The sequence below is a fragment of the Ylistrum balloti genome, unplaced genomic scaffold (genome assembly GCF_031769215.1).
Source record: "Ylistrum balloti isolate Yb309-2 unplaced genomic scaffold, AGI_CSIRO_Ybal_v1 Utg370370, whole genome shotgun sequence".
In the NCBI taxonomy this organism is placed as follows: Eukaryota; Metazoa; Mollusca; class Bivalvia; order Pectinida; family Pectinidae; genus Ylistrum; species Ylistrum balloti.
Window position 1 is genome coordinate 1,609,920 of NW_026782260.1, and position 19,777 is coordinate 1,629,696.

The window sequence follows — 19,777 nt, forward strand, 5'->3', positions numbered from 1 at the left end:
AGAGATGAGTTAGTAAACGTAAACATAGGGCAGTGTTGACAAGTTCTAAGACAACTCTTTTGATTGGTTCATTGAATAGGTAAGTTCGATCTGAATGGTTTACGTTTTCGCGCGTTAAATAATAGCAGGTGCGTCAAATCAATAAAATGGCATTCACAAAATGTCTAAGATTAAAGAAATGCTGAATTTGTCTATTACTAAACTCTAGCGTTTAAAGGGGAACATAATTACGCACTCTTTCACATAAAAATAAACTGTCTAGCAGAAAACTTTACTGGCTCATTAGTATGCATGAGATAGAAATAACACTTCGTACGCCATCATGGTCGAGTCAAGTTTGTATTCATCCATGTTGAATATTTTAGAAGTTTGTTGCACAGTTTCGCTATATAAGAAGTAGCCACGACGTCGTTTACAGGATTTCCGGAAGGTATACATGGACACTTCGTCCATTATAACACAAGTTCAACGAGATGACGAACAACTTAATACGTTTCCTCCATCGGAAAATGGTAAGTGTTTAGGGTGCAAGTGGTCGAACATGGCGAACCGTATGTCAGATCTACTTCCGCCAAAAGATATAGTGCGCTGTGTTGTGCCATGCAAATCGATTGCTGCTTTTGATACAAATGCAGACTATTGATAGTATGCCCACCAATTTGTCGTTATAATTCGTGTTAAAGATTTTAAATGGAAGAAAATATCGATATGTTTATATTTGTGGGTGAAGGCCATGACCGAGTTTGCTTCTGACTGAGGGGTAGACAAGAATGAAAAAAATCAGCTCATATGTCCCGCAATTAACACTGATTTACACTTGCTTTTGTACACTATATGTCATGCATATTAATTTATTCTTGATCCACATACATTGAACTATTATCAGTTGTGTTCAGTTTTAAAGTGGTGGTTTAATAACGATAAAAATACGCCTACAATATCAGTAAACATCCCATCGCGAACGGCTACAGGTTGGAGTGTAACCCAAACTGCATAGGAACGTAGAGACATTCCTCTGCTCTCATGGTGCTTTGTGTCTCATTTTAACATGTAGGCAAGAAGTAAAGACTGTTATGAATGTACTGGAAATGAACTTAGTTATATGACGGCTCTATTTACCGCAGAAACATGGCCCTATTTGTTTACTAATGTAGAATTGTACATACACCACCGAACTCGTTTGTCAACATTGGCGATCGAGGTCATGGCCCAACCTGCATACTTGTTTCTGTTCCCAGTGTCTATTGTCGATCTTACAAGACGCAATTTTGACCGTGAAATTCGTCACTGCTGATATTTATAGAAATAGCATTATTCCATAGTGTTAATAACAACGTTTCAAGGGGATGGGCTTGTGTAATGTATTCCCTTCACGACCCTGTGTGTCGAACTTGATCTAGGACCTAGTAGTCATGGTAATTTCAAGTCTTATGAGTTACTATTAAGACTAGATTAAAATAAAAACCTGCTAATCTGCTAATGGAGGGACAAGTCACTCAAATGTTGAATTCTGTTACATTGTAATCAAAATGGCACTAGCACACAGATGATGCCACTCAAATATATCCCAATATTTGTTTTTAGGCTGTAGAAAGCACCCATTATGCTTTCAGTGAGAAATTTAATGAGGTGATCAGTCATGTGATGTCAAAGTGTTACTTCAACTGACTTTCTAATATGTAAACAGAGTATCACGTTTGCTTTATCTGGCGGTACGGAAATATTTTGATAGTATTTTCATACACATGTCCAGATTTTGATATTTATTCATACATGAAATTTCCAGAGTACAAGAAATAATCTTTGGTTCTTAATTTACAATTACATGTACTGTGTGTGTGTGCACAAGTGGAGCAAGTTGTCGTTCATGTCAAAAGAGGGGACCCTGACCACGTTTGGTTCTGTTTACATTGTGATTTTAACAGGTTCATTTAAGAAACAACTACCCCTCAAGACCTTACATTATATTACACGAGATCTAAACGATATCGTAAATCACAATCTTCATTCAGTTTCACTTTTGTCTGTCTGAAGGGGGTTCGTTTGTACAGCAACGTCTCTGGCTCTCTCTTTTCCCACCACTTAAAGTATTATGGTTAATAAAAGTCAGTTTGATTTGGTCTTGAAATGGGTTACTTTAATTGTTACTGAGAATATATAATGAACTATGATGAAAGGTAGCTATTTTCTTTAAGATTTGGTCAACTGTTTGATTCTGAGGTGTTGTCAATCTGCAGGTGGAGTGTAGTGACACACTAATGTACTTTAGGAAACAATCAATCGTGGCATTTTTATGACATTTGCTATCACAAAATTTCTCAACATGAAAAATCTTCTTTAAAAAGGTAACAATTCACAAACAAGGCCGTTCATGTAACTGCATATAGCCATGTCCCATTCAAAATAGATTTAAGTAAGAAAAAAATACTATATTTTTCTCTGTCATACATCATTATGCAAGCAATACTTATATATAAGGTAGGTTTCACTTTAAAACAATTTTGAATGTTTATAAATTAATATAGGCGTGGCCGATGTTACAGCATCTTATTTAAGGTAGATTGAGTATCCTTTTTGCCGAGGTTACACTTTGGCGTAATACATCATAGATACTCACTAGACTAACCTGAAGGGGAAAGGACCAGCTATCATGGTTATCTGTGTGCCAAAAGAGATGGAATATTGCATATTACATACTTTTTTTTTATATCAGTTTAGACTGCAATATGGTATTATGAAAACTTTTGGCCGAAACTGACCATGCAGATATTCTTATGGTATCATAAAGTGTTTGTTTTTTCAGCTTATGTAATATGTGTAGAAAATTTTACACCTATGTATTTTTACTTGTTTTTTGATAAAACAAGATTTTTAAAGTATTGCTTCTGGACCCCCGACACACTCGCCCCCATACAGATTGTTTACTGAATAAGTGCCAGACTGCTTAATTTTGTATTCATTAACTGATGCGTGGTTTAAAACTTAGTATAAACATTTTTCAACATTTACTCTTACTACAGAATCCTGGTGAAACTTGTATATCATTGTCCAAAAGACATTAAAGTTAATAGCACCTTTTAATATCAATTAAGAGTTAGAGTAGAGCCAAACAATGAATTAAATTCTATCATACAGCTATTTTGTCCTTCTATGACTTGTTGTGCTGCAAAGGTCTTTAATTTTTTAAGCTTTGGAGGCAAATGAAGAAAATTCAATGCAACCAAAAAGAAATGAGTCAAAATCTAGATTTGGAGATGAAGCATCCCCTTAAGTACATCAATTTGGTTGTTTTTACATGTCAGATAATTTTATAACATCAAGTGGATGTGTATATTCTGAACCCTGCCACTATTCGAATGAATTCATATTTGAGTTTATGATAAATGTGAGTTACTGTTGTAAAGAGTGCAGCACTGTTTAAAATGTATCTACACATAATCAGGATTGAATTTGATATCCATTTCCTTCCGGTGAGTGTTGAGTGAACTTTTAAACTTGTTTACTTTGCTACATACTACTTTTCCTGATTGGTTCTAATCATTTGTCACTCGGACACTAAATGTATTTTTTGCAACACCACAGTCATGCATTTTGTTTACACATCTAGCAGTATGGAGCTTTAACTATCTTTTCATGCTGACTTTATGGGACCCATTTCAGATCCAATATATAATTGTATCATATATACTTCTTGCTGCAATATTGCATTGTGACCAGACCTTACGTTGAGAAGTCTCACCAAGTGCCTCATGTGTACATGTCTTATCCCCTTAACTAGTTTTGTGGCTCTTCACTGCAAGTTTTCAAGCATTTGTACACATCTCTCTTGTGTTTTGGAGTCAACTGTAACATGCACTCTAGTCTTGGCTGAATCAGGGTTTTGTTTAGTGAGGTGAACATGTCTATAATAAGTTGGCTGAAGGCTCTTTTGATTAGGTTGAGCAATCTGTCTGCCTCATAAATGGCAGAATCTGCTGTCTGAATGTTAGATTTTCATCTATGGTCACTCCCAGAACAGTCTCCTTTGTTGTGCTTTTGATTTGCTCATTTCGAATGTTGTGGTCAAATTTTTTGTATTGCCCAAACTGCAATACTTTACATTTTTGAATATTTAACATTAGTTTCCACATGTAAGATAATGTAAGTTTTTTGCGTAAGTTTATGAAAATCTGCCTGTATTGTCTCACTGTCTTCCCGAACTTTACTGTTCCCGTAGACCTTAGAATCATTGATGAACAATTGCAGTATGTTGCCTTTGGCATGTTGTTGATGTACACAAGAAACAAAAGTGGTCCTAGGATGCTACCATGAGGGACTCCATATTTACTATGATTTGTTGTCATTATATTTAGGAATTATCCACTTCAGATTTAGTAAACTCTCCATCAGTGATCAGTTTTAACAGTAAAAATTTAAAGACTTACCAGAGTGCAACACAAGAAGTTAGATGAAGGTGACACCGGAGTCATCTCTATGTGAACATATCTTTATGTACTGAATTTCTGTTATGCACATTCAATGATTTTTGAAGTTTTATTGCAGAGTAGATTTCAGTGACTCCTGCAATAAGTCTATTGTTCATGCATCAGTTGTGATATTTGTAACAATCCAAAATATTTATTTTATATTTAAAATTGTTTATGATGTCACTGGAAATAACACCATTCAGTTAATGGTCTCATTTGAGAATTCAAATTTAAATCTAGATTTGAAATTTTCCTAGTATTAAAGACTTTAATGCCATGAGTGGTTGTTGCCTCAAGTACATTGGAATCAAACTGATGACCAGATGGTTCATAGCCTAAATCTAAAATAACTGAAGTTCCCCTTGATCTCTAGTTGTAGGAAAACAAAATGGCTGACAGAAGGCCATCTTGAATTTTACAATGAAAGATTTGTTATCTCTATTTCTTTAGAAAATGGATCCTTCTTAGATCTAGGTACTTGATAGATCTCATTCAAATTTCATATGTAGCAGGTTCCCCTTAATAGCTTGTTTTGCCCATTTGATTTCAGGACTGATCAGAAAAACAAATGACTGACAGCCAGACATCTTGAATTTCGGAAAAGGAAAATTATTTCTACTGTTTCTTGAGAAGTCATGTATAGTATTTTTCTAATTTCACATGTAAGTTCCACATGTTCCCTTGTTGTGCCCGGATGATTTTGGGACTGATCAGAAAAACAAAATGGCCAACAGATATCTTGGATATTTACAACAAAAAAATGTTACCCCTATTTCTTATATAATACAGTATGGATTCTTCTAAAATTTCCTTTGTAGGTTTTCCTTGGTCTCTAGTTGTGTTGTTTTGATTTTGGGACTGATCAGATAATAAGGAAGGTAGATGGTCAGCTGTCTTTGATTTAGAAAAATAAAGTTGGTTATCACTATTTCTTGAAGTACAGGATGCATGGATTTTTCTCAAATTTCATATGTAGATTTTCTTTGGTCTCTTGTAGTACACATGTAATTTTAAGAAGGATCAGAAAAAACTTAATGGCCAACAGACGACTATCTTTGATTTCAACAAAGAAAGTTTATCACTATTTTATGAGAAGTAGGTTCCTGTTGGTCCCTAGTTGTACCCTTTTGATTTGAAGACTGATCAGAAAAACAGAATGGCTGGCAGTGAAGCATCTTGGATTTGGCAAATAAACAGTATTATCACTATTTTTTTTAGAGGAATGTTAAGATTTTTTATGATTAAGAGCAAAAACATTGAATAGAAATGACGGGAGAAAATTCAAACAAATATCAGTCAGTGGTTGGCACCAAGATCCCTCTTGGATCTCTTGTTTGTAAAAGATGAGAAGAGTAGGAGAAAAATTATTGTTGGAATTCACTCCCTTGTTCTCTTGTGTCTACCAACGAGTCTTGTCTCTTTCATTGAGATTCCTTCTATTTACCACTAAGGTATCGGTTGTCAACTATACAAATCTTAGTAACGAAGTCTGAAGGGAAGATCAGTAATTGTGAATCTGAACCAGGGAAAGACTACATATATACACAGAAATTTTAGATAATGGAACTGAAACAGTATATAGCACTTCATTGTGTGTGGTGATTTTTATTTTAGCCCAATTAACATTTTCAGTGCTCTGTAGTCCATTTGTCAATTTACTAATTTACTATAGTTATGAAAAAAGCTCATTCATAAGTAAATATCATTTTATTATGATAAACCTAGAAAAAAACATCACAAAATTTAAATCCATGGTTGTTATGGTAAAGAATAAAAGGGATATATTGACTATTAGAATTTACAATTCTTACAATACTACCTGAAAAAGGATTATTCCTCAAATGTTTTAATTTGTGTTCCCCTGTACTCGTAAATCCTAGTTCAGCTACAATAATTTTCTATATGCCATCAAAAAATTAAGTGGTAAGTAGATTGATTTAAATTTATTATTGTATAAAAATTCTGTAATAATTTTTAATCTGTCAACATTTTTTTACTTTAAAAATCCATCTATTTTGTGAATGATATGTATAATACATAGTATAATCAACCTAATATTCTGTTAATGGTCATTAGACTTGTATTCTGTGTACATGTTTTGAAGCTTAACACTGTAAAAGTCGATGAAGCATGACATATACGTTTGTGGTAATTAACAAGTGTATTCATATATCACATTTACTCCTTTTAGAAGCAGTATTTTCTTACATCAGAAATAGATTATTTACTTCGACCTACTTTTTCTTCTTTGTTCATAATCAGCATTACATAAAGAATTTGTCTTCTTTTTATCATACTTTTAAGTCTGCAAAACGATACATCTTCAGATAAAAACTTATGTTCTGAATGGAAAATAAATCGCGGTAACCCAGTGTAGAAATTACCTGAGGTAGGAGTGAAATGTACTGTTTACTAAGTAGCTTTAGTTGTCGTCAATGTAGATTTTTAATGTGTTCCTGGGTTATAAATACAACCATTTCTGATTCCAATTTCTTACCACAGAGTCAATAAAGGGACATCACATCAAATATATTCTTTAGAAATTGAATGGAGATATTGATAATTAACTTGGTTTACTTGACATTTATATCAAGATACCGTCTCGTTACTCGGAGTCCATCTTGAGAATCTAGTGTGATCTGACCACTCAAATTCTTCAGGGAAACTGCTCTAAATATTGTGCCCAAAACATACAGCTCATGAAAAATTTAACAAGGAGGCAGCAAGGATGGTAGAAGTAATTTGCACTTGACATCAGTGCTAAAGATGGTAAAACTGTGTTTATCATGAAGTGTAATTTGTAAAAAAAAATTGTACACAATTTAAAAAAATTCAAACTCATTCAGTGTACATATTTCGATTACTGATCATTTTTACCATCACCGTTTTTCTCTTTATGTCCCCTTTGATTTACAGCACAGTACACCATTAAAAGAATTGACAACTCATTGATTTTAAGCTAATGCAGTGACTATTTTTGTGCCCCCACTTCCTGTAGGACACCATAGAGTTCTTCAACACGTGTATGGATTGGTTCCTTTTTTGAGTTTATGGTATGCTTGTAAAGCTATGTTATAATGTTAGATGAGATTTAAGGTTTCCCATGTTTTTGTTTTTTTATCATCAGATTTGGATGGTATTTACTCACGAGGAGAAAAAGCAAGAAAAAAAGTACTTTATGGTAGTGCCCCTTTAATTGATTTGACATCCACTAGGTATCTTATAGATGTAACACATGTTACTTCTAGATTCATCGAAAACTATAGGAGTTCTTTACACATTCTTTGTTGTATGCCTCCTTAAGTCACTGTTGAAACACATAAAGTCATGTAAAACCACAAACCAGGTTCCTCTAAGATTACGAAGAGAAAATTTTACAATAATGTTCTTGGACTGAATTTGCCGAGTCTGTTAGCTACATATATGTCAATGTCACTTTCACAAACTGGTATTTTAACGGTATCATGAAAAATTGCCACAACTCCATGGATACAGTCCTTTACCGATTCCTTCTCCCAGGGATCTTTCAGTGCAACAAACAATTTGTAAAAAAAATTCTTTCAACCCTGTTGCTGTAGGTCATTATATCTCCTAGGTTTTCCTGTGGTGATCATTAGCTTTAAATTTTGTCATCCTCCTTCTCCAGTTTTGGCACTGTAAGTCTTAGATCCTCGTTTTGATTTTCAAGTTGTGACATTCTGTTCTCCAATAACTCAATATGTTTTAAATTCTCTCTCTGAATGTCAATCTAAAGTTTCTCCAGCGTCTGATTCATAGGCTCTTGAGTAGCCAAAGACATTGAAATGAGATAGATCTCATCAAAACCAATCATCCATCGATTTCATAGTCTGACTGATTCCAACACCACAAGTCTTGCTCTGGCCATGATCATGAGACTCGCTGCTGGCTGCCATGGTTAAATTAAAGAATAAAGTCACAAGAACTCTATATCTTCCAAATATATACACAAACTCTATATTTAGTATAAGTTTGCTAACACAAAAGCTCTGTCGGTATACTGTAAGTGCTGAGTAACAGTCATCGGACACGCTAGTCGATGTTCACAATAGGTTATCACATAATATGCATCTATTCTCATATGTAAATATATGCGATCTCCATATGCTCCGCTGGATGAATCAAACAACTAGCCCAGGTCAAAAAGTGTTGTTGCTTAATCAGGTATTTCTGAAGAATAATAATGATTTTGACAGGTGACTGACCATGTCTCTGTGACCTTGACCTTTCCTAGCTTCATCATGGTGGCCCTTCGATCTATGAACATTCCGCATTACAGATTTTTCTGTATAGAGTGCTAGATATAAGAGAGTTTATTTTGCTTGTGTTGTGACAAGTACAATAATTTAGCTCATCAGACCTATTTTTCTGATAAAAGAAAATAGATATATTCATCTGCTATCTGAAATACTACATTTTGATATCTTGATCTGCTACTTAAAGAAAACATATTCTGCTCATTTACTCCTGGGTATGTATACCTTCATGACTTGTCAACACCAGGTCCATGTAGGATTTTACTTCATTATCTAAATGTTCAGTATCATCAAAGTTTACCTCAAAATGTAAGTGATACTAGTGTGACATCAATATTTCAGGATATTTTTTAATCCAACTTGAAATATAACTTGTTTCATATTTGTTCCATCTTATTAGCGGTTGAGTGATGGTTTGATGATAAAGGTAACAACCATTTTATACAATAATTTATTTTGGTAGGGACTTTCCAGTGTCCATTACTACAGGGGTGTTGGACCTCTTGGTGTGTGATATATGTATATAATACACACATCAGTGATGTGGTATTAGGGGCACGTGGGTCATGTGATAATATTATGTATTGCCGTCTAGAGTAAGGAAGTCTGGACATGTGAGAAGAAGTGAATGTGGACAGCTAACAGATGTAGTATATCTGTAGACGCTGGATCAGGTACACACCAGATGTGGGGGAAATGTATCAAATTCTTCTATCAATCTTTACATGACAGCGCTATCCTCACTCGGGGATAATGATCCCAGGGATATTTCCTAAGAATATGATAATCTTTAATTGTTTCTGCATAAAGACACATTGGGTAAGCAAGTCATCGCTTTTGGTACACATGTAATCTCAATGTTTTTAATCTGCTATCCATTAATTGTGAGAGTTTAAAATATGGAGGCAAGGAATACACACAGGATAGAGGGAACACCCAGGGAAAGTGGGGAAACATTCAGGATAGAGGGAACACCCAGGGAAAGTGGGGAAACATTCAGGATAGAGGCAACACCCAGGGAAAGTGGCAAAACATTCAGGATAGAGGGAACACCCAGGGAAAGTGGGAAAACACTCAGGATAGAGGGAACACCCAGGGAAAGTGGGAAAACATTTAGGATAGAGGGAACACCCAGGGAAAGTAGGGAAACACTCAGGAAAGAGGGAACACCCAGGGAAAGTGGGGAAACACACAGGATAGAGGGAACACCCAGGGAAAGTGGGGAAACACTCAGGATAGAAGGAACACCCAGGGAAAGTGGGGGAACACTAACAGGGAACACCCAGGAAAAGTTGAAAAATACCCAAGACATGGGGAATATCCAGGGAAAGGTGGGAAACAGATGGAAAACACATTAAACATCACGGGAATATTAACTTTAGAAAGTATAAGAAATGAAGCCATAAAATTTAGGGTAACATGTAGTTCAATGTTGTAAAAATAGAGTAGCGTTCCTTTATAGATGAGCAGGTATGTGCATCATATAGTAAGTGATGCTAACCCAATGGTTGGTCACATTACACATAAAAAAGAGTGAGATTTTGTATGGCTGAATCACAAAGGCTTATGTGAGACTGCAGCCATTCTGTGCGTAACTGGGATTCTAGTGAGGTACAGTGACTGTTACAAACCAGACAGGGATAAGTGTGTGATATTACCCACTATAGCAAATTTTGGCTGCTTGGGAGGGAGTGATACATGAAAACATCTGCTAAACAGGTAGACAATAATGTACAAAAGGTAAGTATCTCCTTAATACATTCATCTACAACAGGTAAGTATCTCCTTAATTCATTCATCTACAACAGGTAAGTATCTCCTTAATTCATTCATCTACAACAGGTAAGTATCTCCTTAATTCATTCATCTACAACAGGTAAATAACTCCTTAATTCATTCATCTACAACAGGTAAGTATCTCCTTAAATATCTCCTTAATTCTTCATCTACAACAGGTAATATCTCCTTATCTCCTTAAATAATTCATTCTCTACAACAGGTAAATATCTCCTTAATACATTCTCTCAGCTACAACAGGTAAATATCTCCTTAATACATTCTCTCAGCTACAACAGGTAAATATCTCCTTAATACATTCTCTCAGCTACAACAGGTAAATATCTCCCTTCATCTACAACAGGTAAATATTCATTCATCTACAACAGGTAAGTATCTCCTTAATTCATTCATCTACAACAGGTAAGTAACTCCTTAATTCATTCATCTACAACAGGTAAGTATCTCCTTAATTCATTCATCTACAACAGGTAAATATCTCCTTAATACATTCTCTCAGCTACAACAGGTAAATATCTCCTTAATACATTCTCTCAGCTACAACAGGTAAATAACTCCTTAATGCATTCATCTACAACAGGTAAATATCTCCTTAATACATTCTCTCAGCTACAACAGGTAAATATCTCCTTAATACATTCTCTCAGCTACAACAGGTAAATATCTCCTTAATACATTCTCTCATCTACAACAGGTAAATAACTCCTTAATACATTGCCTTTTCTACAACAGGTAGGTATCCTGTAAATGTATTCTCTACAACAGTCAATAGTCTAGATAGGACTGAATTGTGAAAAAAGCATATTTGTACAAATGTGAACAATATAGTTATTTTTGAAAAATATGATGGAATATCATCCAAATGTTTGCAATTAGAAAATGTGGTAGACATATATTGTTCCACTTGTGTGGCATTTATGTTCCTGTATTATACACAACGTGCTCATGTAGTTGCATTTTCTGTGGTCGTTCTGATGAACAGAATCAATTTTAAATCAGCTTCTCATTAAATCAGCTTCTTCATGTTTATTTAGAGTGTTTACTTTTTTATGTCAAAGTTGAGGAAGTGATTGTAGGAAGTTATGACTGATCAAGCGTAGTCCCTTACAAACACTAAATACAATTGTTCAATACCAACTTCACAGCTTTCAATTCTTGCAAAAACATTAAATAAGAGTTATTTCCCTCTAACCTTTTCTAGACAGGATTTTGATGCAGCAGATGGTGATTGAAGTTTTAAATCCCTTAAGACACAGCTGTTGTGTAGCTGTGACTTAAGGAATTGACTACACAAGAAAGAATTAATAGTGTATAACACCCATAACAAATATTCTTTAAGTTTGGTCAATACAGTCCTGAAAAGTCCTATGTAACAGCTGATTTGAATGGCTCTGGTACTGAGTGTAACAGCAACTTTTATTGGTCAATTTTATCTGACATTTGGTATGTTGTAAACATTGATGCCACTGTGTAGTGATATAAGGAATGATGTGTAAATTTCTGTGTTCACAGCAACTTTATGATATAAATCTAACACTGCTTTTCTTGAAAATACAATTTTGATGCACTATTCTTGCACATCAATTTTTACAAAGCATAGGAGGAAATGTGAGAGCCACGTAGAGCTACCCAACTGACAGAATGTGAGATCTGTCCTTGCTGAAAATCTTCTCGTCTTTGTTAAGACTATTTGTATGGATTTTAAAGCTTGAATTTGTCTGCTTGAGTCAACTCACTGCTTAAGGAGACAAACAGCAAGCAAATTTTCCTCCCTGAAATAAGGATATTGATTTTGGTAGTGTTTTAAATCATGCTTTGGCATGTGTGCATCGAACAGAAACACTACCAGACATCTGTGTACATTTTGGTTTCAGGCTTTATGCATTACATTGGATTCTGTCATGTGATCTGTGTGTAGACTATTGTTCAGGTTAAAAATGTGGGAAACGCTAGTGAAAGGAATAACACTGTACCATTAAAGCCCTCATCTGTCATGGAGGGAATTGGATGTTGTTGTGGTATTTTACAGGAGGTGGAGAAACTGGTCAAGTGGATATGTCACTGTGTAAAGCCTGGTAAATTACACATCTCACACAACCTATTGTCTAAGGATGTTTGTATATTAGTCAAACAGCTGATAGAAATGGTTAGGTGGTTCAGTGGTGTAACATTGTCATTTACCTAGACATCTAGGGTTCAATTTCCAGATCAGATATCAAAATGTACATGGGTCATTTTTTCCTGGGCACTGCAATATTGACAGTAGTACCCTGTGTATATTTATGTCCTTTTAAGCCAGCTGGAGTAATTAATATTGATTCAAGTCTTCTGTAATCATTTCAAAATTAAGATGTTTATTTTTAGAACAAAGTGTGAATTTTCTAAATGTAATTATCGTTTGTAGCATGTGGCTTCCTGACAAATCACATGAAACCAGGTTTTATGAAAGGTTTGTGAGGATGACATCTAGGCAGTTGTATTGAGGATAACAGCATTAAGAAAATATATGATTATTAATTATCTATTTACATCACCAGCACTTTGTGAACTCTATCTTTGCACAGTAAGAATCATCTTTGAACACTTCTTTTTTTTTTTCCAGGCACGCCGGCGAACAATGCCAATAATAATGCCATGAAGAAGCCTAGAAATCGAGGAATATTCAGTTCTTTTTTCTGCTGTTTTGGTACAACCAATAACAACAATCCTCAGTCTACCTGTCAGGTGCCTGTGGTGGAGGAGAATGGCAACCCCAGGGTATGTATACCTACGTCTGGTTTATACTAAATACAAGGCTTTTTTCAAGTAGAATTTGGGGCCAGATGTATATGTATGTGCTACATATTTCCAGTATACAAAAGCTTTATATTTTTTCCAAGCTCAAAAAATGCTAATTTAAAAATTTGTCAAAAAAATTTTGATGGGACTGTCCCATTTTTTGACAGTTGGTTCAGAGTTCAGATGTCTGTGTTATTGTTTGGTAAAGTGTATGTATGAACTTGTACAGGAAGGAAATACAGCTATAGTGATATTGTAATCAAATCATATTACCTTTATGTAAGATTTTGTTATTTGTATCTGGGAAATTTAAATCCTTGGACCCAATTGAATTGGTGAGAAGGTAAGGGGGAACTTCTCTTTAAACTGAACAGCTTTAGTGTGTGAGGAGATCCTGGATTTTACCTTCATGACAGCATTGAGAAAATATTCAAGCATGGCAAATAGTGTACTAAATGCATTATGTACTTTTACAGGCACCTCCTGAGAAATATCTGCTGTCTCAGGTGCGGCACCAGGATATGAGCAGGAAATGTGTTGTAATAGACCTGGACGAGACACTAGTCCACAGCTCATTTAAGGTTAGTCAGTCATAGACCTGGACGCTAGTCAACAGCTCATTTAAGGTTAGTCAGTCATAGGTAAGGGCACTAGTCTACAGCTCATTTAAGGTTAGTCAGTCATAGACCTAGACACTAGTCCACAGCTCATTTAAGGTTAGTCAGTCATAGACCTAGACACTAGTCTACAGCTCATTTAAGGTTAGTCAGTCATAGACCTGGACACTAGTCCACAGCTCATTTTTGAGACACTGCCTATAAGTAATCTACAGCTCAGTTAAGGTTAATCAATCATCAGCCTAAATGAAACACTAGTCCAAAGCTCAGCAAAAGTTAGTCAGTCTTAGACTTGGATAAGACACTAGTCTACAACTCATTAAAGTTAGTCAGTCATAGGTCAGGACACTAGTCTACAGCTCATTTAAGGTTAGTCTTTTGTGGTCAAATGGGGATGCTTTATACTCCCACTTTACACTTTGTACTCTCAATACTAATTGTAGGACTAAAATAGATGATTGAAATCTGTGCTAAATAGCCAACACATCAAGGCATTATGTATCAATTTTTCTTGAAAGTAGCAAATCATAATGTGAAAATGATTAAATGATTTCTGTTGGTGAGGAATGTCAGTTATTATGTGCAGGGTATAGTGAGTGTAATATAAGAATTGTTTTGACTGATGTATTGAAATGTTCTCTGATTTGTTTCAGCCTATTAATAACGCAGACTTCATAGTTCCTGTTGAAATAGAGGGAACAGTACACCAGGTAAGTGTAAATTTCTAACGAACTTGTCTTCATGTCTTAAAAATTTAAGAACTATTCTGATGGATCAAATGTGATTGTACACTGGAACTTGCTGGAGTGATGACAATGGATGCTGTGTTTAACCCAGTGTTTAAGTAGAGGCTGCATTTTCTATATATCATTGTTTGGCTATGTTTATGCAGATCAAAATGTTTTTTCTGTTTGTAGACACCTCAGCATGTGTTTGTCTTTTGCAGGTGTATGTTCTAAAGAGGCCTTATGTTGATGAATTCCTGAAAAAAATGGGCGAAATGTTTGAATGTGTACTGTTCACAGCCAGTTTAGCAAAGGTAAAGTTTACTATAGTTTATATTTTGGAGCATAATTTTGCATAATTTCTATTTAACATAAAGCAAACATTGTTAGAATTGTTAGTAGTTGATGAAAGGTTGATGATATGCACTTATTGACCCTTACTGACCCCCAGAGGCTGATTGGCAGGGCCAGAAAATGGGTAATTGATTGAATTTCAAAAATCTCCTCAATGCCCAAATAAGGTATGGTAGAATAAAATACTTTTCCATGGATAGAAGGTTCTAAAGGGGATTAACTAAAACGATACATTTCATGGCTTCAGGGTGTCGCATTTCCTCCATGGGGGGGGGTAAGTTTACAATAATAGGATATTTACGTTTTTGAGCATAATTTGTTTATTTTTAGTTCAGATGACCTACATTGTATTGTCATTGTTTTGTGTCTGTGGTTGTGTGCTGAATGTAAACTTTAAAGGTTTTAATCTTCTCATGTTCCACCAATGGGATTCAGTTGACATCACCTAAACTGATCCTGACATCGTTCTAACAAAGTGTCATTATTTTTCGGATCTGTCCAAATCCAATTTAGCAACCATTTTGGGAAAAATTTATTTTAATGTCTGTGTATTCTTCCATGTTTTTTGTGATCATAAAATTAGATGTATTTTTTATCTGTGTTGCAGTATGCAGATCCAGTGGCGGACCTCTTGGATAAATGGGGTGTATTCCGGGCTCGCCTTTTCAGGGAATCCTGTGTCTTTCATCGGGGCAACTATGTCAAGGTAGACACACCCCATCATGACATTATAAAATTTCCCATGTTAATACCTAACAGAAATATTAAATCATTTGTGGCAATCAGTTAAGGAAAAATTGAGAGAGAGTTTGAATAGTTTAAACATAGATTTTTGCATTATTTTCTGTGAATTGTTTCAAAATTTAGACTCTTTGCTTTACTGATGAGTGTTAGATAGACAAAACAGTTGTATGATGAATTTTTTTTCATTATTCGACTATACTGTACCTGATTCTGAAGTTGTTTTGAGACATGCTATTCACACACGTATCCTTTAGCCTACCATCATCAGATGGTTGTACATTTTCCATTTTAAGACTGGTCGGAAAGACAAGATCTTAGTTTTTGATCGCCATAGATTATTATCACCATTTCTGTTTAAGTTTTTTCACAAGCTTGTTCTTAAATTTCAAAAGTAGGTATGCCTTGGGCTCTAGTTGTGCAAAGTCCATTTTAGGACTGATGGTATCAACAAACAAAAAAGTCTACAGGCAGCCATCTTGATTTTTACTGTTTCTGGAGAGGTATTTGATGGATCATTCTGAAACATCTCTATATAAGTTTCACTTTGACCCAAGTTGCGCATATTTTCTTTTGGGACTGATAAGGAAAAAAAATTGTCTGACAGGCGGCCTTCTTGGTTTTTGATAGTCAAAGTTTGTTATTGCTACATCTGTAGAAGTTCAGGATGGATCTTTCCCAAATTTCATACAATGTTCCTTTTGGTCTTTAGTTGTGCCCTTTTGATTTTTGGACTGATCAGAAAAATAAAATGGCTGACAAGTGGCCATCTTGCAATTTGGCAATGAAAATTTGAATATTTTTTAAAAAATTACTGAAATTTGAAATTTCTACATCTTTTTATAACTTTTAGCAAGCTATTTGTTCATTTCTGAATGTTACTGGAAATGCTTGATGATGTGATGGATTTACAATTACCTAGATATTAAACTCTCCAGCAAAACCGGAATTTTTGGTGCCGAGTGTTCATTAACTCAACTGTACACTTGTTGTTGTTTTACAGGACTTGAGCCGACTGGGGAGAGACTTGGACCAGGTGGTAATCATCGACAATTCCCCAGCATCTTACATCTTCCATCCAGACAACGCTGTAAGTTACTCAGTGATACCTGTATATGTTAAGTGTACAATGACTGTAAGACAGCAGATTTTGAGTTACGTAATCATTCCCTATGGCAATGTGATATTAAATACAAGTGTTATTTTTGTCATTCCTGGAATATAGTTGGAATGCAGTATGAACATCTGAACTCACCAGATAAATTAGAAGAATTTTATTTTTCAACTCATCATCATTAGGTATTCAAGAAAATTGCCATACATCTGCTGTCCATTTGTGAATTATTCTTCTTATCCTTATTTCTTAAATAGTATTGCAATGATATATCTTCAAGTTCATAGGTAGGTACCCCTTGGTCCCTAGTTGTGCTCAGTTAATTTAAACTACTCAAGAAAACAACATTGGCCAACAGATAGCCATCTTGGATTTTGACAATTACATTAGTTTTCCCTTTTTTTTTTTAGAAATGCAGAATGAATCTTTATAAAACTTCATTATGTAGGTAACCCTGGTAAATACTAGGGCTACATGTAGGTTACTCTGATTCCTTCGTTTTGCCCTTTGGATTTTGAGACCAATCAGGGAAAACAAAATGGCCGACAGACGACCATCTTGAATTTGCCAGTGAAAGATTATTATTGTTATTTTTTGTGAGATTTTAAACAATAATTGTATAACCAAGAGTAAAAATAGGATAGAAGAGAAAAGTAGGGAAAAGATCCAACTTTTAAAGAAGAAAATTAAGATGAATTAATGGTAGGTGCCAGGATCCCTCTGTGATCTTTCTTGGTGAATATTTCTGGACAAAAACTTCAGATAATGAGTGATGTTTACAAAGTCCTGATGGCTTATTCTATTTACTTCAGATGAGTTTATAGTCACATGAAAACTAGTGTTTTAAAATTAGAGGAGTTTTCCCTTCCCAACATTTGAATAGAGATATTGGGGTAGAAATACCATATTTTAATCAATTTTGAGAAATAAAGAATTCACAAATTCTTTTCATGTCATATGTATGATGTATATATTAATCAAAACTTTACCTGATATTTTGTTTGGTGGAGGGAAGAAGAGAGGGGGATGGAGTCTCAAATTTAGAGTTTATTTTGCAATTTATAGTATGTAATTCTTGTCAGATTTTGCAAATATTCAAGTAAGCTTTTTTTTAAAAATTTAATTTGTATTGATTAGCAATATGTTAATATTACTTGGTTACTTGTAGGTACCTGTGCAGTCGTGGTTTGATGATATGACCGACACAGAACTGATGGATTTAATACCGTTCTTTGAAGGTCTATCTAAGGTGGATAGTGTCTATACACTGCTTCAGAATGCTAACACAACCAACACAGATTCATCATAGTAGTGGCTTCATGGACCTCAAGGTCAAGGTCATGGCAACCTTAACCAAACTTTCAAGGTCTTGACTTCGCAGTGATGAGCATTCATTTGACCTTTTTATATTTAAAATATGCAAAGTTGACCTCAATGGAACAGTAGACAGAAAAGACATTTCTATGAGGAGTTTTCAGATTGCAGCAGGGACTGCCAGCTTCTGGTCACATGTAGTTTTGAGGTTGTGATTTTGTGTTTTAAAACAAATAGGCATCAAAGAATAGCAAAATAACATCATCACCAGTGTATTCAATATCAGCAGAGAGATGTCTCTGTTATCATTTAATACAGAGCCCTGGTTTGAATTCCACGGGGCCTATTACTAGCTATAGTACATGTTACGGGTGGCGTTACTATATTAATAGACTCTATCCATAAGATTTAAATGTGATGACTGATTCCTGGTATATAGTGCTGATTATAATGCCACTTAACCAGATCTGTACGGATATCTCGCAGATCAATTAGTGGGATGTAAAATTCTCATCAGATACTAGCAAGTGGCATTTCATAGAAAATGTTTAGCACGAATGTCAAAGAGGCTGGGACAGTAAATGTATTAACTTAAGAGAAGGCAAAATATTAACAGGGATGTTATTTCCTTGACTTAAGTGAAGACAGGTAGGGATACATATTTCATAATTTATGAAGGCGGATATTGTCACCTACAGGGATAAAATTTCTTAAACCTTGAAGGCAGAATATGGTTACCTAAGGGATGTGTATTTCTTTGTCTTTGAAGGCAGATATTGTTACCTACAGGGCTACTGTTTCGTTTCTTTAACTTTGAAGGCGGATATTGTCACCCACAGAAATGATGTTTCTTAAACCTTGATAGCAGAATGGTACCAACTGGATTAAGCTTGGATTCAGATGCTGATAGAATTGATTATTGGTACGTTATGATAACTGCTTTGTACCTGTGTTTGACTTGGGTGAAGTTATAAGGATGTATTCTCAGATTTCAACCATTTTACTCAATATTGATATAGGTATCTTCCATAAAGTAATGTTAGACATGGTTTTCTGATAATGTAAGACGGATGTAATGTTAAAATATCAACACAAGTTGGGATCCTCTAGGCTTTGTCTGTATGAATACAAAAATTGATTTCAGAGAGATAAAAATTAATCAACTACTTGTTTTTGCAAAAGAACCAAAATCAGCATTTATACAATTCGTTATATGTAGTTCACTTCTTTCGCAGGATCCCTGACTTCTCATATTAAAACAATTTTCCATCTTGTGTAAAATTTAAGATCAGTATAAAGCAGTGAGAATTTAAAAAAAAAATATTTTTTTGGTAGAAATGTGTATATTTCTTGGCTAAATCTTGACTAAAAAAATCTAGAATATTTCTGACATTTGTGACAGAGATCTTGACAAACACATTCTCAAGTTAAGGGAACTAGCTTACAATACAGGTACAACATTTCTCATGTTGTGATGGACAGAAACTGTCCTGAGAAATGGACATCATTTTATAATAGAAACTGTCTACCTGAGATATGGACGTCATTTTATAATAGAAACTGTAAACCTGAGAAATGGACAGCATTTTATAATAGA

The 19,777-nt window shown here is 34.8% G+C and overlaps 1 protein-coding gene across 1 annotated transcript; it reads left to right on the plus strand.

The window, feature by feature from the left end:
• Positions 1-391: 391 nt before the first annotated feature.
• On the plus strand, positions 392-18,442 carry LOC132554019 (carboxy-terminal domain RNA polymerase II polypeptide A small phosphatase 1-like). The gene is made up of 8 exons (XM_060218313.1): positions 392-512; positions 13,140-13,294; positions 13,792-13,896; positions 14,586-14,642; positions 14,879-14,971; positions 15,619-15,717; positions 16,756-16,842; positions 18,035-18,442. Exons 1-8 carry the CDS (start codon positions 437-439, stop codon positions 18,173-18,175), a joined length of 813 nt encoding a protein of 270 aa, XP_060074296.1. The 5' UTR covers positions 392-436; the 3' UTR covers positions 18,176-18,442.
• The last annotated feature ends 1,335 nt before the right edge of the window (positions 18,443-19,777 follow it).

What these genes read in the sequence shown, in the direction of transcription:
- LOC132554019 (XM_060218313.1), top strand. Translation starts at nt 437, where the DNA reads ATGGACACTTCGTCCATTATAACACAAGTTCAACGAGATGACGAACAA. An exon ending in TAGTCCACAGCTCATTTAAG is followed by an intron (nt 13,897 to 14,585) that starts GTTAGTCAGTCA and finishes GATTTGTTTCAG; the next exon opens with CCTATTAATAACGCAGACTT. An exon ending in ATCGGGGCAACTATGTCAAG is followed by an intron (nt 15,718 to 16,755) that starts GTAGACACACCC and finishes GTTGTTTTACAG; the next exon opens with GACTTGAGCCGACTGGGGAG.